The sequence below is a fragment of the Artemia franciscana genome, chromosome 12 (genome assembly GCF_032884065.1).
Source record: "Artemia franciscana chromosome 12, ASM3288406v1, whole genome shotgun sequence".
NCBI classification, from domain to species: Eukaryota; Metazoa; Arthropoda; class Branchiopoda; order Anostraca; family Artemiidae; genus Artemia; species Artemia franciscana.
In genome coordinates this window covers 35,328,923-35,356,621 of record NC_088874.1, presented here as the reverse complement: position 1 = coordinate 35,356,621, position 27,699 = coordinate 35,328,923, and the positions used below count along the sequence as shown (strand labels likewise).

The 27,699-nt window shown below is 35.3% G+C and overlaps 1 protein-coding gene across 2 annotated transcripts; it reads right to left on the bottom strand.

Annotated features, from left to right (window-relative positions):
- Positions 1–164: 164 nt before the first annotated feature.
- On the bottom strand, positions 165–27,699 carry LOC136034041 (oocyte zinc finger protein XlCOF6.1-like). 2 transcript variants are annotated; one of them, XM_065715115.1, is made up of 4 exons: positions 27,658–27,699; positions 16,468–16,574; positions 6,909–7,079; positions 165–5,762 (listed from the first exon to the last, which is right to left on the bottom strand). In XM_065715115.1, the coding sequence occupies exons 2-4, from the start codon at positions 16,508–16,510 to the stop codon at positions 4,732–4,734; spliced, it is 1,245 nt and encodes a 414-aa protein (XP_065571187.1). In that variant the 5' UTR covers positions 16,511–16,574; positions 27,658–27,699; the 3' UTR covers positions 165–4,731. The 2 variants fall into 2 exon arrangements, with proteins under 2 accessions (XP_065571187.1, XP_065571188.1); XM_065715116.1 differs by having other exon boundaries at positions 27,639–27,669.

Below are 27,699 nucleotides of genomic sequence, written 5' to 3'. Positions count from 1 at the left end.
TTTTTGAAAGAATTTTCAAATAAAAGAAAAAGTATAAAGCCTTTAAAACAATGCAAGAACTTTCAATTTAAAATCAAATGGACAGCCTCAGAAGTTTCTAAGATAGCCCTTTTAGTCTAAAGTGCGCAGGAAAAGTTTTTGGCGCTTTTTTCGCCATTTTCTAAGCTGCATTTCGAGGGCAATTCACAGGCTATATTTTTGCAAATATTTCTTCTGCACTGGGGTCTGCGTAGCTCAAGGTTCTTTAAGTTTCAAGTCAACCAACAAATTTGACCTTTTTTTTTAGCCTTCTTAGAAAGGGGAACGACTTCAAACGGAAAAATCATTTGAATGATTTTTTTTTGCATGAATTCCTTGGCCCTTGGACTTACAATTGCTTTCAAATTGATAAAGGAAAAATAAGTTTTTGGGGCCTCTTAGCCCCTCCCCCTTCCCGCAGTAAAAAGTTGATTAATCTCTTTGGTCAACAGAATAATACCGGAAAATCTCATACCATTGAACTCCCAAGACCAAGCTAACATTACCTTTTTCCGCTATAATAAATATCTGCAAACAATTGAAGTTAACATAATTTAAGGCACTTATCAAGGGTCCTCTGGGAGGGGGGTGTATGGTATACTTGGACGCATATTATTTATATTTTCTACTATAGGGATGGGTTATAGATGTGGATTACAGAAGCTGACCACTCTCCACTCACTCTTGAATTTTAATGAAGACTCAAAAATTCTCATAAATAAATATCTATTTATATCATAAATAAATAGCTATAATAAATATCTGCAAACAATTGAAGTTGACATAATTTAAGGCACTTATCAAGGGTCCTCTGGGAGAGGGGGGGTATGGTATACTTGGACGCATATTATTTATATTTTCTACTATAGGGATGGGTTATAAATGTGGATGGCAGAAGCTGATCACTCTCCACTCACTCTTGAATTTTAATGAAGACTCTAAAACTTTCAATTTACAATTGAACATGCACCCTCTGATTTTTATATACAAACAAATGGGAGGGATTGAGGAGGAGGAGATAGCCTTGTTCTATTCGATATAAATTCTACCCATTTCAGGGTTTAAAGATGGTCTTTGCAACGCGGCAATATTTCTAACTGTTTTTTCTTTTAGTACCTAAAATGGCAATTATGTTTTGTTTGTCTATCAGCAATGAGCTTCTAGGGATCGTTCACTACGCAAAGACATACAAAATTTGCAAAAAGGTAGGCTATTGTCTGAAAACCACACGCTTAGCTGAGTAAATCAAAAGACGCAATGCACGTCAGCCATTTCTCATGAACTGCTAGAGGTTAAATTAAAACTTTCTAAGTGTTGAATGTCAATTAGACCGTGAGTTCAGATTCAGGGGCGAAGCAAAGGTGAACCCAAAAACTATGGAACATAAATACAAAAAGTAAAGTATATATATAAATAACTATAGCATATAAAAGTCATCAGACTGGATATGTAACCAGAGCAAAATAACTCTTTATGTGTAAAATTTAACTAGCCTTGTGATATTATCACAATCAAATTTGATTAACTGTATTTAATTAATTTGATTAACATGGGCAATTGACCTAGTGTGACCTTTGATATTGCATTCTACGAAACTGCAAAAATGAGTAAAACATCGATTTTAATAGTAAACTTCAGATAGAACTTGGTTGAAAGACATTTTGGGTCCATAATGACAAATAAGAGAGAATACATAAAACTTATTTTCTAGAAATAAAACTTATTGTCAAGGTATAGTCGTAATTAAGGATTTTAGAGCTTAAATATGGTTGGTAGAAAAGGACATTTTCCTAGAAAGGTTTATATAATCACGACATTGTGATTGGAAACGTTAATTTTCGAAAACAAGTCAGAAATAGCTCCAGTCCAAAATTCAAAGCAAAGTTAAAATATGACGAAATTACACATTGCTAAAGCTTTTCTGAATCAATTATCACCTGACAACACTGTTAGGAATCTGGTATCTTAGTTGAGTGTTATAGAAGCTTTTTTTAGGATTTAGTGCTCAATTTTGATAAAGAAAGAACTCTATATTCCCAGTATCTCAACTCTGGGTTTCTTTTTAATACTATATCTTCGTTAAAGCTTTAATATGAAACTCACTCCCAAAACCTATTGAAACATGGCTTAAGGAATTTGTGCTGAAAGCCTCTCTCTCAGTCTGTGAAAAATTTAAATACTTGGGAGCAATATTATCAGGTAAAAGTGGCTGGGAAGAGTATTTTAAAGAGGTGACTAATTGAAGACAACTTCAAAAAGTACAATCTTCCAGGTTAGAAAATATATTAATGAACAGATAAAGAAAGTAGAAAAATTCTGGAGTGCATTTCTCCACGATGTTGTTTTTTGGGATGTAGAGATACGATGATTTTTTTTCTAAGTTATGATATAGTGGTATTTGTCTTAGAACCTTCTTTGTATGGTCTTATTCAGCTTTTAAGCTTTTTGTAATTATTAAAAAAAACTTTGAAAATAGATTTTCTAACACTAACTACATTCTGCTCTCACTATAGTAAGGAGCAAGACACTAAACAAACCCTGCAATAAGTTGAGTAAAACAAATTAGCATTTATGGAGTTTAGTTCCGCGTACCCCATGGAAAAGAGTGCTAATAGCACTTTTTCATTACGAATCCCATATTGACTCACAGAACCTTTCCTTAAAATATTGGTTCATGTGTACAAACTACATAATTTCAACCACTATAATTTTTACCAAATCGAAACATATTTCAGCCGATTGTTAAAAAAGACACCCCCTAAATTTGCTCAGTGAATTCAACCATGTTAATAAAAATAAGTTGTTTTCTTATATTATCAAACAGTTCGTGGTAACGAACTGTAGTAAGGAGCGACCCGGCTCAATAGTAACTGAAACTCTAAAAAATGGAATTTTTATACCAATAGTTACATCAAAAGAATCGCATTTTAATGCTGATTTTAAATATAAATTTCATCAAGATCAGTTATACCCATCAAAAGTTACGAGCCTGAGAAAATTTGCCTTATTTTAGAAAATAGGGGGAAACACCCCCTAAAAGTCATACGATCTTAATCACACCATTAGCTCCAGATATCAGAGAACCCTGTTGTAGAAGTTTCAAGCCCCTATCTACAAAAATGTGGAATTTCGCATTTTTTGCCTGAAGACAAATCACGGATGCGTGTTTATTTGTTTTTTTTTCCCAGGGGTGATTGTATCGACTCAGTGGTCCTAGAATGTCGCGAAAGGGCTCATTCTAACGGAAATTAAAAGTTCTAGTGCCCTATTTCAGTGGCCGAAAAAATTGGAGGGCACCTAGGCCCCCTCCCACGCTCAATTTTTCCCCGAAGTCACCGGATTATAATTCTGAGATAGCCATTTTATTCACCATAGTCGAAAAACCTAATAACTATGTCTTTTGGGACGACTTACTCCCCCGCAGTCCCCTTGGAAGAGGCTGCAATTTACAAACTTTGACCCGTGTTTACATATAGTAATGGTTACTGGGAAGTGTAGAGACGTTTTCAGGGGAATTTTTTTTGGTTGGGGGGGAGAGTTGAGGGGAGGGGTTACGTGGGAGGATCTTTCCATGGAAACTTCTCATGGGGGAAGACACTTTCAATGGAGGGGGTGCACGATTTTCTAGCATTATTTAAAAAAACAATGAAAAAATAAATATGAAAAGTTTTTTTGACTGAAAGTGACGAGCAGCATTAAAATTGAAAACGAACAGACATTATAACGCATATGAGGGGTTTACCTCCTCGTAATACCTCGCTCTTTACGCTAAAGTATTTTTAGTAATTACAACTACTTATTCTACGGCCTTTGTGATTCAGGGGCCATTCTTAAGGAATTGGGACAAAATTTAAGCTTTAGTGTAAAGAGCGAGGTTTCGACGAGGGGCGAACCCCCTCATATACGCAATAAAAACATACGAATACAGGAGTTCGCTACGTAAGTTAATTCATAAGTAACGTATATTTTTTACTTATGGAAACGTTCGTAAAAAGTTGAAAATTAATGCCTTTTTAAGTAATCAAAAAATTGAAGGGCAACTAGGCCTCCTCCCTCGCTCCTTTTTTCTCAAAATCTTCCGATTAAAACTATGAAAAAGCCATTTAGCCAAAAAAAAATTAATATGAAAATTTCGTTTTAATTATTTATGTGCGTAGAGCCAAGACCAAAACATGCATTAATTCAAAAACGCCCAGAAATTAAACAAAAAAAACAAGTTTTTTAAATGAAAGTAAGGAGCGACATTAAAACTTAAAACGAACAGAAATTACTCCGTATATGAAATGGGCTTTTCCTCCTCAATGCCCCGCTCTTTACGCTAAAGTTTTTTACTGTTTTAAAAAGTAGAGTTAAGAGACAGAATCAAACTTTAGCGTAAAGATCGGGGCATTGAGGAGGAAAAGCCCCTTTCATATACGGAGTAATTTCTGTTCATTTTAAGTTTTAATGTCGCTCCTTACTTTCATTTAAAAAACTTTTTTTTTTGTTTAATGTAGGATTAAAGTTCATGCTTTTAGTCAACTACCAAAAGAAAGCAAGCTGTTAGATAAAACAAAACATAAACACAATATAGAAAATATATACAAAAAGCTTAACAAAGAAAGAATTGCAATAAAATTGCAATCCACAGGGTTTTCTTATGAATTGCTCATACAAAAGTTTTTGCAGCCTGAATTATTTGATCATAAACATTTTAATAAACAAATAACGCCCTTAAACACTGGGTTTTCCCTCAGTATGTCTTCTTAGATGATAAGATAATCCATTAATCGAAGTAAAACATTTCTTGCATGTATTACATTTAAAACGTTTTTTTGCCATATGAGTTTTTTGATGATCCAATAAACTGGCACTTGAAGAAAAGCATTTCTTACATGTATTACATTCAAAAGGTTCTTCTCCAGTATGACTTCTCTGATGATAAGATAACCCATAACTTGAAGTAAAACATCTCTCACATCTATCACATTCAAAAGGTGCGTTTCCCGTATGAGTTCTTTGATGAATAATTAGGTGGACTTTTGCGCGGAATGTTTTCTCACATATATCACACACAAAAGGTTTTTCTCCCGTATGAGTTCTATGATGATAGGATAAACTAGCACTTGAAAAAAAACCTTTCTTACATATTTTACACTCAAAAGGTTTTTCTCCAGTATGAGTTCTCTGATGACAAGATAACGCGTTAAATGAAATAAAACACTTTTCACATCTATCACATTTGAATGGTTTTACCCCAGTATGAGTTCTTTGATGTTTAGAGAGGTTGGATTTGTCGCGGAACTTTTTCTCGCATATATCACATTCAAAAGGTTTATCTCCCGTATGAGTTCGGCGATGACCAGATAAACCGGCACTTGAAGTAAAACATTTCTTACACATATCACATTCAAAAGGTTTTTCTCCAGTATGGGTTCTCTGATGATAAGATAACCCGTAAAAAGACTTAAAATGTTTCTCACATCTATCACACTCGAATCGTTTGTTTCTAGTATGAGTTCTTTGATGACGAGATAAATTACCACTACTAGTAAAACTTTTCTTACATATATTACATTTGAAAGGTGTTTTTCCAGTATCGGAAACCTCATGTTTTACTACATTATTTTCACCAAACTTATAAATGTGACTAGGCATCTCATTTTGAGAGGTCAGATTATTTTCTTTTTTTAGACGCAGCTTTCCACGACCTGGCATACTAGGTAATCCAAATCCTTGTTTGCTCATACCATTATCAAAGGAACCTGAAACAAAAAGAACTAAAATAGAATGGAATTCGCTCAAATTACAAAGACCTGTATTTTTCTAGCTTAATTAACAGACAAAAGTCTGTAAAGTATTGTTTTGAATAGCTCTCCTTATTGGAAACTGTTTCTGATTCCAAAATAAGACGGCTGATTCCAAAATCTCAACAGCGACGAATTCTGTTATTTAATAGTGAAACAACAAAAATATCTGGATATTTCGACAAATATACAGACTCAGTCTTCAGCAGATAAACTAAAATAATACATATAAAACATTGAAATTTATACAAAACAACATATTAATTACATATTGTTTAATTATCTTATATTAAAAAAAAACAGTTAAAGATACAAATTTATTTGGTTAACCTAGATCAGGTAAACAGAGGTCAAAAGTATTGGGAGAAACGAAATTTACTTTATTTGACTGTAGGAATTATCATAAATTTACTTTAAGCCAAATTCACCAGCGTCTCTATTCAAAGCCAGATTTTCGCATAAAATATTTTAATTTCAATGGTTCCCCTAACACTTTTTTTTAAATATCCTGGTCTCTAAATATCGAATTGACATTTTAGAACACACTAAAAATCTGAGACATTAAACAAGTGTTCAGCTGGAGCCAACATGAAATTTTAAAATTTGAATATTTGTTCCAGGGTTGACGAAATATATTCTTGATTATGTACAAATCTAATTTTTAAATGCCGTTTGGTATGTCCTACATAGGAGATTTCGGACACAATAACCGGAAGTTGCAGCTAAAAAGTTCCAAATAAAACTAAGCTTGTCATTTTATTCAGGGGTTTAATTGGGATACAATATTCCATGTCTTGATAATCAAAACCATCTGGGATTATTGTTTACCAAACATTTTTCCAAAAGTAATTAATCCACTGAGATGCAATAGTTCCTCACATCCTATCTTTCAGGCTGCGCCACAATTTCTTCCTGCGCCACAATAAAAACCTATCTTTCAGGCTGCGCCACAATTTCGTCCTGTGCCACAATAAGAACGGCACCTCCTGCGCCAAAATAAACACCTATCTTTCAGGCTGCGCCACAATTTCAAGGGAAGTTTAAGATACACCTTCTCATTTTGGACACACAAAAATACAGAGGATGAGGATGTCTAAAGCATACCTTCATATAGGTCAATGTTTGACTCCAGTTTAAGATGATCACCATTGTGTTTAAAATCTCCAGATACGCCAGGAGAAACAGCAAAAAGATTGGCTTCATTTTCAATACATAACATAGATTGTTTACTTCCAAAAAAATTTTTATCGTCATTTGGGGATATATCTTCAGCTTCTGCAAAAGTTAGAGTAAAAATCAAATAAACACACTCAAATAAAATCAGCCTACTAGCACATAATTTTCTTTTACCGAAGTTATGGATGAGTAAAGGCAAATTGATCCTTCCAACACCTCGTCACTTCATAAATATATACAGAAGTTGAAGAGTATTAGATTTGGAAAAGAAACTGTATTATCAGGATAATGGCCAATTATCATAGGTTTTGTCAAAAAGTTTCTTCACTAAGGTTTGAAGCAATATGTGCTTCCTAGTAAAGAGCCAACCACCTATAGAAACAAAACGCTTAAGACTTATTTAGAAAAAGACTTTTTATGTCAGAAAACATAGCATTTCAAGCTGATTAGTAACTCACCACTCAGGTAACGATGCAGAATAGCAAAAAAACTGACTCATTATTTTGTGTAATATTAATAGTAAAAGTTTAGAAGATATCTATACCAATAAACTCATTAGTTTCAGATCTATTCATTCCCTCAGGCAGAATTATAATATTAAATAGTCGTTTTCCTCGGGAAGGATCTAGACTTTCTTTACAAACTGGGAAACTGACCTTGTTTCAAGTTTTCGACCAATTTTCTATTTAAAAAACCATGCATACCGTATTTCAAAATGTACTTCGAAGATTGATAGAGTAAAAACTTCGCTAGGAAATTATATCGGAATGTTGTTTAGCATTAAAACATTGAGCCGTAAGAGAACTATAAACGACCTTGAAATATCTATCCCGTCTCGATTTACCCGTATCCCAGGAGCATCGGTAGGCAACAATGAAACAAATCTTGAATCATATGCCACTGAAAAATTAAAGAAAATGAAAGCTAATTCACCGAAAATAGGTGCTATTCAATTTGGTTTTTACTGTATTTTATAACATTATTTTTTCGGAACTTCAAAAAAGAGCCTGAAGCCCTGACGAAGGTTCTGTTTATTTGAAGTAAGGCTGACCATGTCAAGAGCCATAAATTGATTTAAAACAAAACAAATAAACCACGCAAAATAAAAAGTTAAAAAGAAGTTTTGAAATAATTATTTGTAATGAGATAAAGAGACTTCAAAATAACGAACAAACCAAGTTTCGCGGTAACACCTGGAAATTGTAATTCTTATCACCAAGGAATTTTGGATTGTCTCAGAAATTGTAAGTGTTACATGTTTTAATTATTATTTTAATTAGCGATATTATTATTTATTATTAGCAATATTTTAGCTATATCATTAACGATGTTTTATTCCAAAGTCATGGAATCTGACCCCTGGCCCTCCCTTCATGGTTCAGCCCCCCTTACCCCCAAAAAGTGTGATAGTTGTGCAGAGCCAGCTCCACCTACTCCCTACAATCAAACCCAATGTCCTAACATCCTTCCACTAGCAGTACATATGTACTCATGTGTGTTTGCTCAATTCGTTGCATTTTTTTCTTTAACGTCATATAATAAAGGCTATCTTCAAAAAATGAAGACAGCTGGACTACAATAGTAAGCAGCTAGGTTTCTATTGAAATGAATTAAGGTCATATAGTTTGAACGTCATATAGTGACGTAATATAATGAAGGCTGTCTTCAAAAAATGAAGACAGCTGGACTACAATAGTAAGCAGCTAGGTTTCTATTGAAATGAATTAAGGTCATATAATTTGAACGTCATATAATGAAGGCTGTCTTCAAAAAATAAAGACAGCTGGACTACAATAGTAAGCAGCTAGGTTTCTATTGAAATGAATTAAGGTCATATAATTTGAACGTCATATAATGAAGGCTGTCTTCAAAAAATGAAGGCAGCTAGACTACAATTGTAAGCAGCTAGGTTTCTATTGAAACGAATTAAGGTCATATAGTTTGAACGTCATATAGTGACGTCATATAATGAAGGCTGTCTTCAAAAAATGAAGGCAGCTAGACTACAATAGTAAGCAGCTAGGTTTCTATTGAAATGAATTAAGGTCATATAGTTTGAACGTCATATAGTGACGTCATATAATGAAGGCTGTCTTCAAAAAATGAAGACAGCTGGACTACAATAGTAAGCAGCTAGGTTTCTATTGAAATGAATTAAGGTCATATAGTTTGAACGTCATATAGTGACGTCATATAATGAAGGCTGTCTTCAAAAAATGAAGACAGCTGGACTACAATAGTAAGCAGCTAGGTTTCTATTGAAATGAATTAAGGTCATATAGTTTGAACGTCATATAGTGACGTCATATAATGAAGGCTGTCTTCAAAAAATGAAGACAGTTAGACTACAATTGTAAGCAGCTAGGTTTCTATTCAAATGAATTAAGATTTAGTTGAATATGAAGCAGAAATAGGATTCATTTAAATCAAAATATAGCCAACGATCAAACTTCATAGAGTTGAACTCATTTTCCAAAAACCACCTCATCTGAATGGAAATCGAAAGTTTTCGTTCCCATTGAAGAGTAAAAAGAGATCAAGGGGAACCAGCCCCCTTTTCCCTCAAATGGACCCGATCAAAATTTTGAGATAGAATTTTTGTTCAAAAGAGTAAACAGGCAAAAAACTATACCTCCAAAGTTGACATCGCCTCAACCCCTGGGGCAAGTGCTATAAATTCTGCTAATTGCCTGTTATATCAATTGCTGTTATATCAAGTTTGTATGGAAGAGGTGATTGTATAAACTTTGAAGGACATTAATTTGATTGGATACTCAAAGTTTAGAGTTTGCTTTTTAAGAGTCTAAAGTTACCAGAGGATAACCATCCTCTTCTTACTCCCTTCTATCCTAAAATGCGTCTGATCAAAATATTGACACAGCCATTCCGTTCAAAATAATCCAAAAGTCAAATAACCATAACTCAGCCCCAAGACTAGGACTGCCACTTATATAAGTTTTCGATTGATAGCATGTAAGGTTTTTTCATTAAGAAAAGAATGAATGTTTGATTCCGTATCTCCTAAGGGGGGAGGGGCAGCCATCCCCCTCTTTCAAGCACCCCCCCCCCAAGTGCACTCCATCAAAACTTTGAGATAACGATTTTGTTCAAAAGAGTCCAACGATTAGATAACAAAACTTCGGGACTAACATAACCCCCAGGGCCCAGGGTAGGGTTGTAATTAAAGTCCAGGGGCATATACGGTTTTTATCGAAGAGGTGGTCGTATATACTTCGTAGGGAGCTCAAAAGATTAAAAATTGAAATTTTTAGTTTTCTTTTTAAGAATCAAAAGTAATCGTATGACAACCCCCTCCCCCCACAATACCCTCCTTTCCCTAAATGTATCTGATCGAATGTTTGAGGTAGATATTTTGTAAAAAAAAAAAAAAAACACCAAAGATTATAAAACAAAACCTGCAGGGTTTAAACAACCGCCAGCATCCAGGAGGCAAGTGAGTTAAGTTAAGCCTCGGGTTATATAAGGTTTTTCATAGAAAGGCTGGTCGTAGAAACTTTGGAGGGGGCTCATTCGATTGAAAACTGAAAATTCTGTTTCCTTTTTTAAAAGTTAAAAGGACCTGGAGGGCAATTAGACCCCTGCCCTACCCTTTTTTGTCCTAAAACATCCAGTCAAATTTTTGAGATACCCATTTTGTTCAAACTAGACCAGAGATCGTATAAAAAAACTCCAGGGATGAAACATCCCCCACCCTATAAAAGTAAAAATATCTTATTGTCAATATTTTTAAAACAAGAGCTAAGAGCTCATGTGGCACTTGTGACAAGGTCGGAAGAGCCAAGAGCTTATACAATATGAGCTCTAGCGAAATTCTAAGAATCAATAGATTGCTTTAAAAAGTAAATCACAGGCTTAATGCCGGTCGGGATTTAAAATAAGAGTTCTGAGTCTAAGGTCCTTCTAAATATCAAAATTCATTAAGACCCGATCACCCACTCTAAGTTAAAAATACCTCGATTTTTTTCTAATTTTAGAATTAACCCTCCCCCCTCCAACTCCCCCAAAGAGAGCAGATCCGTTCCGGTTATGACAATCCCGTATCTAGGACTTGTGTTTATTTTTCCCAGCAAGTTTCATCCCGATCTCTCCACTCTAAGCGTTTTCCAAGATTTTAGGTCCCCCCCCCCACTTCCCTTCACCGGATCCGGTAGGGATCTAAAATAAGAGCTCTGAGACATGATATCCTTCCAAACATTAAATTTCATTAAGATCCGATCACTCCTTCGTAAGTTAAAAATACCACATCTTTTTTAATTTTTTAGAATTAACCCTCCTCCCAACTCCCCCAAAGAGAGCGGATCCGTTCCGGTTATGTCAATCACGTATCTAGGACTTGTATTTATTTTTACAACCAAGTTTCATCGCGATCCCTCCACTCTAAGCATTTTCCAAGATTTTAGGTCCCCCCTCATCTCCCCCCAATGTCACCGGATCCAGTCAAGATTTAAAATAAGAGCTCTGAGACACGTTATCCTTCCAAACTTCAAATTTTATTAAGATCTGATCACTCCATCATAAGTTAAAAAATACCCCATTTTTTTAATTTTTCATAATTAACCCCCCCACTCCCCTCAAAAGAGCAGATCCGTTCCGGTTATGTCAATCACGTATCTAGAACTTCTGCTTATTTTTCCACCAAGTTTCATCCCTATCCCTCGACTCTAAGCGTTTTTCAAGATTTTAGGTTCCCCCCTCCAATTTCCCCCAATGTCACCGGATCTGGTCGGGATTTAAAATAAGAACTCTGAGACACGATATCCTTCCAAACATCAAATTTCACAAAGATCCCATCATCCGTTCGTAAGTTAAAAACACTTAATTTTTTCTATTTTTTCCAAATTAACCAAGCCCCACTCGCCCCCCCCCCAGATGGTCAAATCGGGAAAAAGACTATTTCTAATTGAATCTAGTTCGGTCCCTGATATGCCTGCCAAATTTCATTGTACTAGCTTACCTGGAAGTGCCTAAAGTAGCAAAATCAGGACAGACCAACACACCGACAGAATTTGCGATTGCTATATGTCACTTGGTTAATACCAAGTGCCATAAAAACATGGGGGCTGACCTCTAGCCCTCTCTCTCCCAAATCATAGCTTATTAAAGACATTTTACTCCAAAAATCATGGGATTTGACCTTTGGTCCGTACTCCATGGCTCAAACCCCTCCCCCAAAAACATATGAACGACATTTTTATTTCTAAAATCACCTAACCCTCAATCCTAGACCCAGCCCTCACTCCACTCAAAGAATAACTTCGCCAAGAGCCAAGAACTCATATGGCATGAGCTCTAGAATAATTCTAAAAATCAATAGATTGATTTAAAAGGAAAATCAGAGGTTTAATGACCGCGGGATTTAAAATACGACCTCTGAGACACACGGTCCTTCTATATATCAAAATTCATTAAGATCCTATCACCTAACCATAAGTTACCAATACCTTATTTTTTCTAATTTTTCCTCTCCTTTCAGCCCCCCCAGATGGTCGAATCGGAGAATAACAACTTTATCAAGTCAATTTGCACAGGTCCCTGACACGCCTACCAATTTCCATCTTCGTAGCACATCCAGAAGCACCAAACTCGCCAAAGCACTGGACCCCCTCCCCTAACTCCCAAAAAAGAGGATGGATCCAGTTCGGTTACGTCAATCACGTATCTACGACATTTGCTTATTCTGCCCACCGAGTTTCATCCCGATCTCTCCACTCTAAGCGTTTTCCAAAATTTCGCGTTTCCCCCTCCATCCCCCCATATCCTCGGATCCAATTCGAAGTGACAACGGAGTATCAGAGACATAAGATTTTTCTATATATCAAGTTTCATTAACATTCGATCACCCATTCTTAAGATAAAGATACCTCAAATTCCACTTTTTCCAAGATTTTCAGTTTCCCCCTCAAACTCCCCCAAATGTCACCAGATCTGGTCGGGATTTGAAATGAGAGCTGTGAAGCACAAGATCCTTCTAAAAATTAAATTTCATTAAGGTCTGATAACCCGTTCGTAAGTTACAAATACCTCATTTTTTCTTATTTTTCCGAGTTAACTCCCCCCCCCCAAGTCCCTCAAAGAGAGCAGATCCGGTCCGGCTATGTCAGTCACGTATCTTGGACTTGTGATTATTCTTATCACCAAATTTCATCCTGATCATTCCACTCTAAGCCTTTTCCAAGATTTCCAGTTCCACCCCCCTCTAACTCCCCCCAATAGCACTGGATCCTGTCTAAATTTAAAATAAAAAATCTGAGTTACGAGGTCCTTCTAAATATGAAATTTCATTAAGATCCGATCACTCCTTCGTAAGTTAAAAATAACTTATTTTTTCCAATTTTTCAGAATTAAACCACCCCCAAAGAGAGCAGATCCGTTCCGGTTATGTCAATCACGTATCTAGGACTTGTGCCTAGTTTTTCCACCAAGTTTCAGCCCGATCCCTCCACTCTATGCGTTTTCTGAGATTCTAGGTTTCCCCCTCCAATTCCCCCTAATGTCACCGGATCCGGTCAGGATCTAAAATAAGAGCTCTGAGACACGATATCCTTCTAAATATCAAATTTCATTAACATCTGACCCCCTGTTCGTAAGTCAAAAATACCCCATTTTTTCTAATTTTTCCAAATTAACCGTCCACCCACTTCCCCCAGATGGTCAGATCGGAGAAACGACTATTTCTAATTTAATATGGTTTTGTCCCTGATACACCTGCCAAGTTTTATCGTCCTAGATTATCTGGAAGTGCCTAAACTGGCAAAACCAGGACCGACAGACCGACAGAATTTGCGATTGCTATATGTCACTTGGTTAATACCAAGTGCCATAAAAACTGCGGGAGCTAACGACTGACCCTCCCTCCATGGCCCAGTACCCCTCCCCCACAAAAAATAACAATGCTTTATTCCAAAGCTCATGGGAACTGATCCTTAGCCCTCAAGGGGCCCGACCGCCACCCCCCATTAAATCATTAATGATATTTTATTCCATAGCTTATGAGAGCTGAGCCCTTACCCGACCCCCCTAAAAAAATCAAATCCAAAGCTAAATTAGTCACTGGAATACTGCCATATATTTTTAAATATTTAAATGTCTGATAAATACAAAAATTTGGAAAGGAAATTTGAAAAACTTGAAATTTTGCCAATCAAAACAAACAAAACACAGTTAAAATAAAAAATTCTGAACACATTTTTTCAAAGAAAAGTAAAGGCCATATTAAACTTAAGATGAGAAGAAATAAAAATATACAATATTTCAAACTCAAAACAACCAGAAATTACCATTAAAAACAAATGAAATCCAAAACAAACAGAAATTAAATAAACAGTCATAGCAAGAAACATGCAAAAAGTACTACTATAAATGAATAAATAAAATTAAAACGAGCAAAGCTTAAACTGAATATGAAAACCATCCTTAAAACGAAGAGAAATCTTTTGCTATTGAATTATAAACGAAACCCAAAACAAACACACACAAAATAAACAACTACAGCAAACAAATATACAACAGCTACTAATATAAATGAATAAATAAATCCGAAAACGAGTAAAACTTAAATTGAATATTGTAAATCAAGCTTAAAATAAGCAAAATATCTACAAAGAAAAGTTTGAGTACTGCCTCCTTCCCTATCTGTAATAGTCTAAAACCTACTGCATCATAGGCACTTTACTGAATACTATGTGTATCTTGCAAGGTCTTGAAAAGAATTAATGAAATCAAACTGAAAAGTTGATATATAGTGGTATACATTGTTGAAAGCTCGTAAGTTAAAGATTGTATTTCACTTTAACTTACATTTCATTTTCAATGCTGTAATAACTGGAAAAGAAAATATTTATAATATAATTCGTTTTCAGTGAGGGACCAATGATGCAGCAGGTTTAGACTTACAGTTAGGGAAAAGCCCAGTATTCAAACTCTTGTTTGTAGTAAAACTAGATTTTTTCTTGGTCAGTCTTAGAAAGAAATAATAAAATGATACTGAATATTTAAAATATTGATGATAATAATTTCTGAAAGCTCATCAGTTAAAAATCCGATTCTACTGTAATTTTTATATTTATTTTCAATGTTGCAATATGTACAAAAGAAGATATTTGTAAATTATTTGTTTTCAGTAAAGCACCAATGATGCAGTATGTTTTGGACTTTTGCAGTTAGGGACGGAGGTAGTATCCTTTGTAGTGATTGTTGTTCATTTTAAGCTTGACTTGCATATTCAATTTACTTTTTACTCGTTTTTAGATTTATTTATCCATTTAGTTTAGTACCTGTTGTATATTTTTTGATATGATTGTTTATTTAGTTTATGTTTGGTTTGAGCTTCACATATAATTCAATAGCAAAGATTCTTGTTCGTTTAATCTTGATTTGCATATTTAATTTAAACTTTACTTGTTTTAAGATTTATTTACTCATTTATACTAGTACTTGCTGGATGTTTTTTTGCTATCACTGTTTATTTCATTTCTGTTTGTTATGGGTTTCAATTATTCTTTAAAAGTAATTTCTGGTAATTTTGAGTTTGAATTATTGTAATTTTTGATATCTTTTAATCTTAACTTTATTATGGCATTTACGTGTCTTTGAAAACCCTCTTTTTCAGAAAGTTTTTTTTTTAACTAATTTGTCTAGAAATGATGATCTTTAGTGCCCCTTTTAAGTAATAAAAGAGACTGCCTCAAAATAATACAGTACTCTGTCTTTTGTGCCACAAAGAATAAGTTTCCACCCGTAAACAGTTAAAAGGCAAGGGAGTCAAAATCCTAAGAGCTGCAATCCATGATTGAAGAAACCATTCATGAAACACTAGGGGGTAGAGTCTGTTAGTATTGTTTATTTTATGGTAAATAAGTAGTAATTTTATAAAGATAAGTATACAATGTCTATAAAATAAAACAAATTATTCTTGAATAGAAGGGAATTCAAACGCCCATCCCTCCCCCGCATAAAGAAAATTTACAGTAAAACGTAGCCTTTCAGATATTAAGAGTATAATTGGAATCTGAAATACCTTAATATTTTTTTTAAAAAGACTGAGGGAGCTTGGGAAAGGGGTGACGTTAGATAGATACAAGTTTACAAAGAAGAGAAACGGAAGGTTCAACAAAGCTGAGGATAACATACTTTTAGACATGCGTTTTTTTAATCGTTTTTGGAGTTTATGCTGTTTCTCAATATCCTAGTCTTTGCATGGAAGTATAATTAAAAACTGTTAAAACTCTGAAAATAAAAAGTTTAAAAAGTATTAAAAAAGTATTAAAAAGTATTAAATTTCACAATGGTAATACAAACATTGGTTAACAATATTTTAGTTTTGACAATTTCTGTTATAGACTGTTTAATTTATTTTTCTAGTAAAGTAGCAAACAAAAGTGGGGAATCATAACAACTGTCCTATTTGTGGAGCAAAAGTAGTACAGATAAGCAGTAAACTGGCCCAGGCACCCATATAAGCAATTACCTTGCTTAACAGCAGTGAAGCCCATCAGCATGGGTGTGTCCATATTTATACAATTGAATCAAATGCACAGTCAGTCTCTCTTGGCTGTTCCAGGTGGTTAAAAATATCTAGAATCCAAATAATTAATGAATCACTATATGATGATATAGGCCTATACCATAATTATATGGTATGATATTTACCATAATTATATGGTAAATAATTATATGGTAGGGGAGATTGGGGCTAGTTGAGCCAGTTTTAACATTTTATTGTTTTACTAAGCCATGCTTGGCATTATTCCACCATAAAAAAGCATATTCCTAAAGCTCTTACATTTAGTTACAAAAGCATATTTTTTATCTTGGTATAAACTAAGCAATAAAAAAATATATTTTTTTTTGCTGGACAACTCAAAATGTATTAGCTTACCCCATATCAGAGCTAGCTGATATCACTAATATCACTATAGGGCAAGTTGATACTTTATTAAGGGTAATTAATATTTCAAAGGATTGCAATAATTAGGTGGTTATAAATCAAGATAGAAACATTTTCATTGAGTAATGTTTAAATTAAGTATATAAAAAAACTAAAATTCTGACACAAATCTTCCTATTAATTACCTAAATTTTTTCATGTTATATACTAATCTGAATGACTGGATTGTGTTTCCACATCTGAAGTGCAGTGTTTACATGTTTAGAATTTATTATCCTCTTCACATTCACTAAGTGCCCATCTCTTACATAAAACAAAGTCAATACTGTAATGTATACCAAGTGACTTAGAATACTGCTCCAATAAACAAAACATAGAGCACCCTCTTCTTCCTGTTTCTTTTTTTTGAATTTTTGGCATCAGTTTCTTTTTCCTTTGTGGATTACAGTTATTTTCTTCAATATTGAATTTCGCACATATGGATTAGTAAAACTTCATTTATGCTTTTTCAGTCCATACTAGTTTTTTTTCTTATTAATAAAATTCTGCTTCAAATTTTTCTTTAACAGGCATGTTTGTTAAAATTGCCTACTTCAGAGGCTGTTTTCTATAAAATTACAATTTTGTCATCATGCAGTAAATAACAGTTTCATAACTCTGAAATTATCCGTAAAGTTGCATCACTGTATTGGAACTTGTCTTTAATGGTCTGCTAGGGACTATGTATGTGATGTATGTGAATAGTTTTTAAAAGATTTTTGTAGCAACATGCCCCTGTCTTCAAAAGGAGATAAAGAAGCTCAAAAACTAGAAAACAATTGTAAAATACAAGCATAAAAAGCATAGAATTTCCAACAATAAATGTAAATGGATTGGATTTTTTCAACTGAAGGATAATCTATTCTAAATTTTAAGTTCCCAGAATTTTTTTGTAAATTTTCAGTGAAAAAGTTAAAGGAGTGGTAAAACTAAGGGTCATAATATTAGATTTTTTGGAGTTCCTTTTCATTTTTGAGTGGGCTGCTTCAACTGCAACATTTTTAAGAATTTCAATTGCAGTTCGATTGTTTCTTCTCTTGATATTTTTTGATACAATAGAGTGCAAGAATGCACTCACAAACATGTTTTGAAAAGCCACAAAAAACATTAAAGGTGATTTTCTTATTGCAGATGACTTTGATTTCCCTAATCTCTATAGGAAGGAGAGGCTTCAATATGACAATATTACTTGTAATTCGACTACTGTTAAAAAAGTGACCACCTTCTTATTAAATTAGTTACTCAAGAAACATGCTAAAAAAAGGATATTTCAAAAGATGAATTAGGTTGAATTGAGGCAGATAAACTGGAAGTTGATGCTCCTGGGTAAAATCAATGAGCAATGGGCAAAATTCTGGGCTATATTCATGGAAAGTTGGCAACAGAACTCAATAAAAAATTTTGTCCCATACCAAAAACCTCACCACATATGACAGCTATCATAAAACATAAAGAAGCACCATTGGAGAAAAAATAAGCCAGGTCATAATTAAAAATACATCAAATCATCAAATAAATTAAGGAACATTGCCAAACAACTTTACAGTAATTTCAAGCTAAGACTTACAAACCAAAGAAAGTTGAACCCCAAGAAATTATAGAACAAAGTATCTAGCAGAGACAACATTTAGGAATCCATAAAACATTTGATAGCACATGAGAAAAACTCACTATGACCCAAAATATAGCTAATCTTCTGAATGAGCAAACTGCATCATTTTCATTAAGGAGCCTGATGATGTTCCTACTCAGAACTTAGAGCACAACATCCACAAGCAACTTAGTTATATTTCAGTTACTGCATCTATGGTTGAAAAACGACTCAACAGCTTGGACCTCCACAAGACTGCTGATCTCAAGAACATTCATCCCCATATCCTAAACGAACTTGTGTGGAAAATTGCCAATGCACTGTTTATACTCTGTCAACACATCCTTAGGAAGCTCCCTCCCAATGGAAACTAGTCTATATCACACCCATCTTTCAGAAACAGGACAGATCCAAAGCAGAAAATTATAGACCTATCAGCCTCACATCTGGTGTTGCAAAACTCCTTGAGAGGATTGTTGATGATACACTTCTTCAACACTTTGTTAATAATGAGATTATCTCCAACAGGTAGCAGAGCTTTCTCCCAGGAAAATCTGCAGAAACTGACCTTCTAGATACTTAGTTACTATCAGGCTACCTAGTTACTGGCCAAAGGTCTTCCTGTTGAATTGGATCTTTTAGACCTAGCCAAAGCATTCGACAAGTTCCCATATAATTTGCTTTGTTAGAAGTTAAGAGCTGTAGGAATCAACCAAGAACTGGTAGATTGGCTAATGGACCTCCCAGCTGATTGATATCAATATTGTACATCTTTTTATAACTTTTTATAACACCTTTTTATAACTATCTTCTTGCTCTTGAAAAGAAACATTCCAGGGTTATTTTTAGGAAACAGCCCAAAACACTTCCCTTCCTCACTAAGGAAGTTAAGAAGCTGATTAACCAGAAATCTAGAGCTTGGAAACGGTATATGAAGAAGAGGAACCAGGAGACCCTGTCAATTTATAAGGCAGTACGGAATCGTGTAACCGATTCTGTAAAAAAAAACTGAAATCTGCTAACGAGGAAAAATTAGCTTCTGAGATCAAGTTAAACCCAAAATCTTTCTGTAGACATGTCTCTTCTAAAAACCCAAATCATCATACTATTCCTGACCTTGTTGACCACAGTGTACTACACTAATCTCCAATAGATAAGGCTGACATTGTAAATGCACAATTTGCTTCTGCCTTTACCCAAAATTCAGGTACCTCCTCACCAGATCCTCCATTGTATGAAGTGCTTTTCCCTATGCCTGATCTGTCAGTAAGTGAAGTAATGGTTTTCAATAGCCTCGAGAAGCTTGATGTAAATAAGTCAAAGGGACCAGACGGTGTTCATCCACGTCTTCTTAAGGAGTGTCGAAAACCTCTCAGTTACCCCCTGTGCATGCTGCTCCGGTTATCTCTTCAAACCGGGGAACTACCGCATGATTGGAAAACATCTTATATAACCCCAATCCATAAAAAGGGACGAAGAGACTCAGCAGAAAATTACCGTCCTATAAGCATCACCTCTGTAGTTGTTAAGGTGCTTGAGAGATTTGTTAATAAAGCTCTAATTGAACATCTTGAGGTCAATAATATCCTTTCCACATCACAACATGGATTCAGATCTGGCAGATCTGTGGACACTAACCTCATCCAAACATATGAATTAGTGACTTGATAAGGGTTTTCCTGTCGAAATGATTCTTCTTGATCTGTCCAAAGCATTCAACAAAGTTCGTCATGAATTCCTCATAATCAAATTGAGGGCTGCAGGTGTCAACGAAGGTGTTGTACAGTGGATTATGGGCTTCTTTTCTGAAAGATCACAGAGTCTCAGAGTTTTTGATTCACAAAGAACTCCTCATTTCTCTTCTCCCACAACTGTATTAAGTGGCGTGCCCCAGGGCACTATTCTTGGACCAACACTTTTCAACTTCTATGTTAACAAACTACCCACCCTTCTTTCAAATCTTATCTTATTACCCTTACGCTGATGACTCAGAACTAGTTGGAAAAGCGGCTACTCCTTCTGACCAGCAATAAATTCAAACAGATCTTGACAGTCTAGGAAGATGAGCTAAGATGTGGCTTCTGACTTTCAATGTTGACAAATGCCATGTAATCCATTATGGCAAACACAACAAGCATCATAAGTATTTCCTTCAAGACAACTTCCTTTCTGCTGTTTCCGATGAAAGAGATCTTGGGGTTATTGTGGATCACCAATTAAAGTTTAGCAGCCATGCTAAGTCTGTTTCATCTTCTGCAAATAAAACCCTTGGTATCATAAAAAGAACCATCTCCAGCTGACACCCTAGAGTTCTTATGAAGTTATATAAGGCACTTGTACGTCCACGCCTGGAGGTTGGAATGTCATTGGCAGCCCCTTTCTTCAAAAAAGATAAGAAGTTGCTTGAGGATGTCCAGCGTCATGCCACTAAGATGGTTACTTACTTGTACTTGAGGCGGGAATCAGGCGTTTCCACCTCGCCCGGCATCGATGATCTTAGAGACCTTCTTGGACCATGTTGATCGATCTTGTGCCAGCTGCTCTGCAAAGGCGAGCCACTGTGTTGACCATCTGTGACCGAATTTTCTGAAACCTCCGATTGGTTCAAGGTCTGACTTGGCCAGGTTCCACCAGTTCTTCCTCTGTCCTCCTTGGCGTTTCTTCCAGTAGCTAATAGGCTCAACTACAAGTATTTGGCGAGGCAGGTACTCTGGCGGTTTCTGTAATACATGGTCCAACCATTTAAAACGGCGTTCTTTAATAGTGAGCACAACATCTCTCTGAATATTGCACATTCGACGTATATTCACGTTGGAGATACGGTCACGTAGCTGTACTCTGAGAATTCTTCGTAGACAAGTATGCTCAAACACCTTAAGTGTATTCTCTTGTTGTAGTTTGGCCAACCATGTTTCGCACCCGTAAAGGAGAACGGTGCAGACTAGTGCCATGTAAATTCGAACTTTCGTTTGGACACTGATTTCATGGCGATTCCATAAGGGTTTCTGAAGGGAGGCAAAGACTGTCTGCGCTTTTTGTATTATCTATTGGATATCAGCGTCGGAAGATCCGTCAGAACAAAGCTGGGAGCCTAGGTATGTGAAATGGTTGACTTTTTCCAGCTGGACTTGGTTGGCAGTTAGTGGGAATGGTCCTGTGTCGTGGTTAATAGCCATGAATTTCGTTTTCTATGTGCTGACTTTCAAGCCGATCAGGTCTGCCCAGGCCACAACGCTGTCAAGCATGTTTTGGGCTTCTACAGGGTCTGACAGGAGGCCAACATCATCCGCATAATCGAGGTCAGTCAGTGAGAGATTCTGTCCAACCTGCGCTCCTGGATAAGACGATAGAACATTTTCAAGCACCCAATCGATGCAATAATTGAACAGAGTCGGAGAGAGGACACATCCTTGTTTTACTCCGAACTCAACCAGAAAATCTTCAGTTTCTTTGCCATAGATTCTAACTCGGCTCACTGAAGCGTCATAGTATGCCTTCATCAGTTCAACAAACTTCAGCGGCATTCCGTCATTCTCTAGGATCTTCCAAAGTTTCTGGCGAGTGACAGAGTCAAAGGCGGCAAGGAAGTCCAGGAACATCAAGATCAGGGGTAGGTTGTACCTTTCAAACTGCTGGATAATGAGGCGAAAGGCGAAGATATTATCAGTACAGCCTCTACCTGGTCCAAAGCCGGCTTGATTTCCTTGAGTTCTTTCCTCCCTTGCCCCTTTGAAGGGGTTCAAGAGTATGATCCTGAATATTTTGACGGCAATGTCTATGAGACTTATTCCACGGTAATTTTTGCATTCGGTTTTGTCTCCTTTCTTATAGAAAGGGAGGATGACTGATGTCTTCCAATCTTTTGGAAAAGTGTTGGTCCTCCACACTTCTTTGAGAATGCCATGGAGCTGTTCAGCAGTGACCTCAGGGCATTGTTTGTATAGTTCCGGGGGGAGGCCGTCTTCACCTGGGGCTTTGTGGTTTTTTAGGGTTTTGATCGCTTTTAGTATTTTGGCTCTGGTCGGTGTATCCAGCTCGATATTGTAAGGCTCTTTAGAGATGGAAGGTGGGAAGGCATCATGAGCAGATGAAGGGGATGGGTTCAGGAGGAGCTGAAAGTGATCCTTCCATCTTGCTGAATGTTCCTTCTGACAACTAATGATTTTTCCTGATCTGTTTTTGATTATTTCTGAGACAGCAGCTTTCTTACCAACGGATTCCTTCCGGATCTGGAAACGCTTGCGGGTGTCATGTAAGCGTGCTGCTTTCTCTAATGACTCGGCAGCATCTTCCCACATTTGGTGGCGGTTCAGCCGAACAGAGCGTTTTACTTGTATGGTTACATATGTACCTGTTACCTGTAATTATCTTCTTTCCATCTATGGTTACCTTTATTCCCCGAGTATGGTTAGCAACATGAAAAAATTTCCATACAAAGAAAGACTACATTGTTTGAAGCTGCCAACGCTGACGTACCAACGGAAAAGGGGCGACATTATTTTAACCAAACAAATCCTCTCTAAAAATGCCCTTCCCGATCTCTTTGCACAGCCCTTGCATTCTGGTACTAGAGGACATTCATTGAAGCTCTCCAAGCAGCTTTCCACGAGTATGGTTAGCAACATGAATAAATTTCCATACAAAGAAAGACTACGTTGTTTGAAGCTGCCAACGCTGACATACCAATGGAAAAGGGGTGACATTATTTTAACCAAAAAAATCCTCTCTAAAAATACCCTTCCTGGTCTCTTTGCACAGCCCTTGCATTCTGGTACAAGAGGACATTCATTGAAGCTCTCCATACAGCGTCCCACGAGTAGACATAGAAGCCACTTCTTCAGCCAAAGAATCATCAATATTTGGAACCAGCTATCTGAAGAAACAGTTTCTGCTACTTCAACTGACATGTTCAAGTCCCACCTTGATAGGGAATGGCTCTGCCAGGAGTTCCTTTACGATTGGGAAGCTGCAGAGTCCTCCACAAGAGTCTAATCTAACAGCCACAATCTACACCAAACGAATTCTTTTTTTTCATGGAGCATCACAAGGATGGATAATCCTTATATCGCTCCAAGCTGCAATTTAAGGTAATTTAAGGTATGGCAAATGTACCTACTCACAGCCTGTGTAAAGTCTTGAGTATAGTTCCCAGGTTACTGATACTAGACCTGCATTGTTTCTTCTTTATATTAATGATATGATGTCCAAAGTCAAAACTATTTGATAGTTACAATGATCCTCAGCACAAATATACTGTGAACGATATCCAGGCATTATTCCCTATTCCACTACCAACTTATGCTAGTAGTAAAGACCTGGGAGTAACTAAAGATAAACTTCTAAAGCTCTATGAACACTCTATACAAACTGTTTCCAGTGCAAATTCAGGCCTTAGACTTGTTAAAAGAACAATTACTTGCCAGTCGTGTGGAATCCTTGAAGCAATACAAGACAATTGTGAGCCTAACTTAATGGTCCTTTTTACAAAAATATTACACAGCTGATTGGACCTAAAGAAAGGCAACCACAAGGTCAATCTAAGAAGCTGCATAAGCCAAGAGGAGAATCAGACAAGACTTTTTGAGTCAAAGAATCATCAATGATTTGTTATTTAAGTGAGGTGACCCTGGCTTCAACATCAGTCAAAGTTTTCAAAAGAAGACTCAACAAAGATCAGGAAGCCAAACCTTTAAAAAACAACTGGAGCAACACATCACTTGCTTCATATATAGTGATTAATATAATTGTATGTATATAAAGAGTTGGGCTACGATTGTGCTTCTGATTGTCATACCCAAGTGACTTACAAACTCTATAAAAATTGATTTTGTGAGGTAGTCTAAAAACTACTCTAAACCACAGAAGAAAGGTCCCTTTGATCTAACCTATCTTTGGTTATTGTTACCCATTAGGTATATACAGTGTTTGCTTTTTAGAACAGATTTCTTTTTAAAATAACATTTTATGGTAAACATAAAAAATCCAGCCTCTTCTGAAGGAGACAAGAAATACATTTTTGATTGTTAGTTTTATGCTAACTTTCATAGTTTTATTTGCATTTTTGACAATGTATTGCCAGACCCTCTCTTCTGGTGTTATGAAGTTGTCAAATGTCTAAGGGGATTGACCAAAAAAGTGATATTCTTGTGATAACCTATATCAATAAAAAAGAATGGAAAAACATAGATGAAAATGGGAAAAAATAAGAAAATATGGTTCATTAGTACTTGAAGCAAGTAACAAAGTAGGAGTTTTATTGTTTTTTTTTGGTTATTTTCTCATTTGAGCTATATTTTCAGGCACTGAGTTTGAAGCATGTTTTAAGCAGGTGTGACACACAAAATGTATTCAGGTTCTCTATGTTTGGTAATTATTTAGTTTTGTCACAAGCTGTCTAAACTGGAAACTATGCTGCAAAAGAAGCATAATTTCCAGTTTAGAGCATTTAGAAACGCTAATTCTAGAAGCACATCCATTTCTGGTTGACCCTCCTCCTCCATGGGGCAAACTAAAAATGTGTAAAGTGGACAGGGTTTTGAAGTAAAGGGTAATGTTGGGGTTGTACAATATTAATGAAATTATCTTTTAAATACTATTTCCAGTCATCACTGGTGTTTTCTGTATAGTAGGAAGTTGAAAGATAATTAAAAACTCATGCATCCATTGATGCTAATTATCTACTTTCAAACAAAACAAACATCCAATTTTGTTTGGAGGTAACAGTACCAATAGAAAAAAGTAAATTAGTCCATGAGCCCCACTGGCAGCAGGGCAAGGTCTGTATTCTGATTGTTTGAATTGTTAGTTGATATTATCAACTTTTTTTTTCTTTTTCAGACTTCACACCAAATAATTATTCACTAAATATAGAATACAGACCTTGTCCTGCTGCCCACAGGGCTCATGGACTAATTTGATCTACTCTATATAATTTGCTATAGTCTATAAGGTTACCTTTAAGCAAAATTAGATGTTGTACTGTCTACCTTTCTAAATATACTAACTATTCCTAAATTTAAAACTATAATCTATTCTCCATTTTGAGTCTTTCTTTGCCACTGGTAAGAAATTGTGAAATGATGTGACCATGTTGCAAAAAAAAAGTGTTGCATATTTTAATCATCAACAAGTAAAGCAAATGCATCATTAACCAAACAACTGTTGGAACTGAAGGAGCAAAGTGGAATAAACTGAAAAACTGTATAATCTCCATTGTGTGGAAAGGCATCTCTTCAAATCGACAGGACATAACTGTAATATTTCCCTAATTGGTCTGATTCACAGGTTCACTGGCTAGTTTAAACTTGAAAGTGAACAATTAGCATTAATGGATGCCTAAGTTTGTTATTATTTTTCAACTTACAAGGCCTATTATACAGAAATTACCAGTTATGACTGGAAATAGTATTTTAAATATAATTATATTCATATTGTATAACCCCAACATTTCCCTTGGCTTCAAAACCCTGCACACTTTTTGCATTTTTAGTTTATTGAAGGGGAATTTTAGAAAGCCAGAAAATGGATGCACTTCTAGAATTAGCATTCCTAAGTGCTCTAGATAGCTTTGATGAAACTAAACATTTACCCTATGTTCAACCCAGCAAAAATTTGTGTTTTCATCTTATGGTTTAGAGCATGTTGCACACAGGTTCTTCAAAATTGAAATCTATATATATATATATATATATATATATATATATATATAAATAAGTTGTTTGTTTGTGTGTGTGTGTGTTGACTGACATCATGTTTGGGTGTCAACTGACATCATGTTTGTCGACTGACATCATTATAAGGATTGAGCATTATGCTGTCATGAAGTTGTTTGTTGACTCACATCATGTTTGTTGACTGATGCAAATTACAGACCAGGACACCAGGAATATAAATGATGACTGGGAAATTCAAAGAGAAATTACAGACTGGGACACCAGGACACAAATAATGACCATATATATATATATATATATACATATATATATACATATATATATATATATATATATATATATATATATATATATATATATATATATATATATATATATATATATATATATATATATATATATATATATATATATATATATATATATATATATATATATATATATATTATATATATATATATATATTTATATTTATATATATATATATTTATATATATATATATATATATATATATATATATATATATATATATATATATATATATATATATATATATATCCATATTCACAGGTGTGACACAGGGACACAACTACAATGGTGCATAACTAATATGGCATGTAACAGCTTACACATGCAGGGGGGCGCAAAGCACCCCCACCAACTAGGTGTTGGGGTGGTGCAAAGTGCTGCCCCAACAGCTAGTATACAATAATAGCATGGTTGAACATGGGTTCTGAGAAAGATATCTGCTGTGTTGAACATGGCATTCAAAAGAATAATCTGCAAAAACTGTGTTGAACTCTTGGTTGGATGTGGGTAGCCTGAAAACAAGGCTTTGATTAATATCATATTTTGATCAATAGAATAGGCTATGCCAAAGATGCAAGTTGAAGAAGATGCCAGTTGAGGTAGGTTCTTAAAAATACCTTCCCATGACATACTTTGGCCTGTAGACCCATCCCTAAAAGTTTTATTTTCCTAGCCTAACCCCTATCCAAGAAAACAAGAAGTCACTAAACTAGAATTTTACCAGATACAAAATAAACCCTAAAAAATGTATAAAATTAACAATCTAAAATGTGTTTCTTTGTTCTAGCATGTATTCTTCTGAAGTGACCTAGGCTAATCTTAGACCCTTGCCCATTTTGCTGATACAGTTTAGAGCCTCATTAATGACTCAAAATGAAATTTGCTCCAGAACCAAAATTATATTTGAAAACATCATGAAAAAGCCACATTTTTCAATGAAAAGTATATAGCCTATTTGCCACTGTTTGACGATTGGAAGGCATAGGTAATAAAATCAAAGGAAGCCATACCTAGATTATATGATTAAATATTATAATTTGATCAAAAGAAGTCATTTTCAGTTCATGCAAATTTTGAAAACTAACAAAGCTTAGAAACCTTAAAAATTGCAATTACAGACAGATAGATAATACAATACTTTTATAATAATACAATACTTTTATATAGGCTAATTTTCAAATTTTTGACTGCGTTCCAGC

Coding starts and splice junctions, on each gene's coding strand:
- LOC136034041 (XM_065715115.1), bottom strand. CDS start 16,510: ATGGACACACCCATGCTGATGGGCTTCACTGCTGTTAAGCAAG. Junction 7,080..16,467: donor CTTCACTGCTGTTAAGCAAG/GTAATTGCTTAT, acceptor TAACTTTTGCAG/AAGCTGAAGATATATCCCCA. Junction 5,763..6,908: donor AAACATTGACCTATATGAAG/GTATGCTTTAGA, acceptor TTTTTGTTTCAG/GTTCCTTTGATAATGGTATG.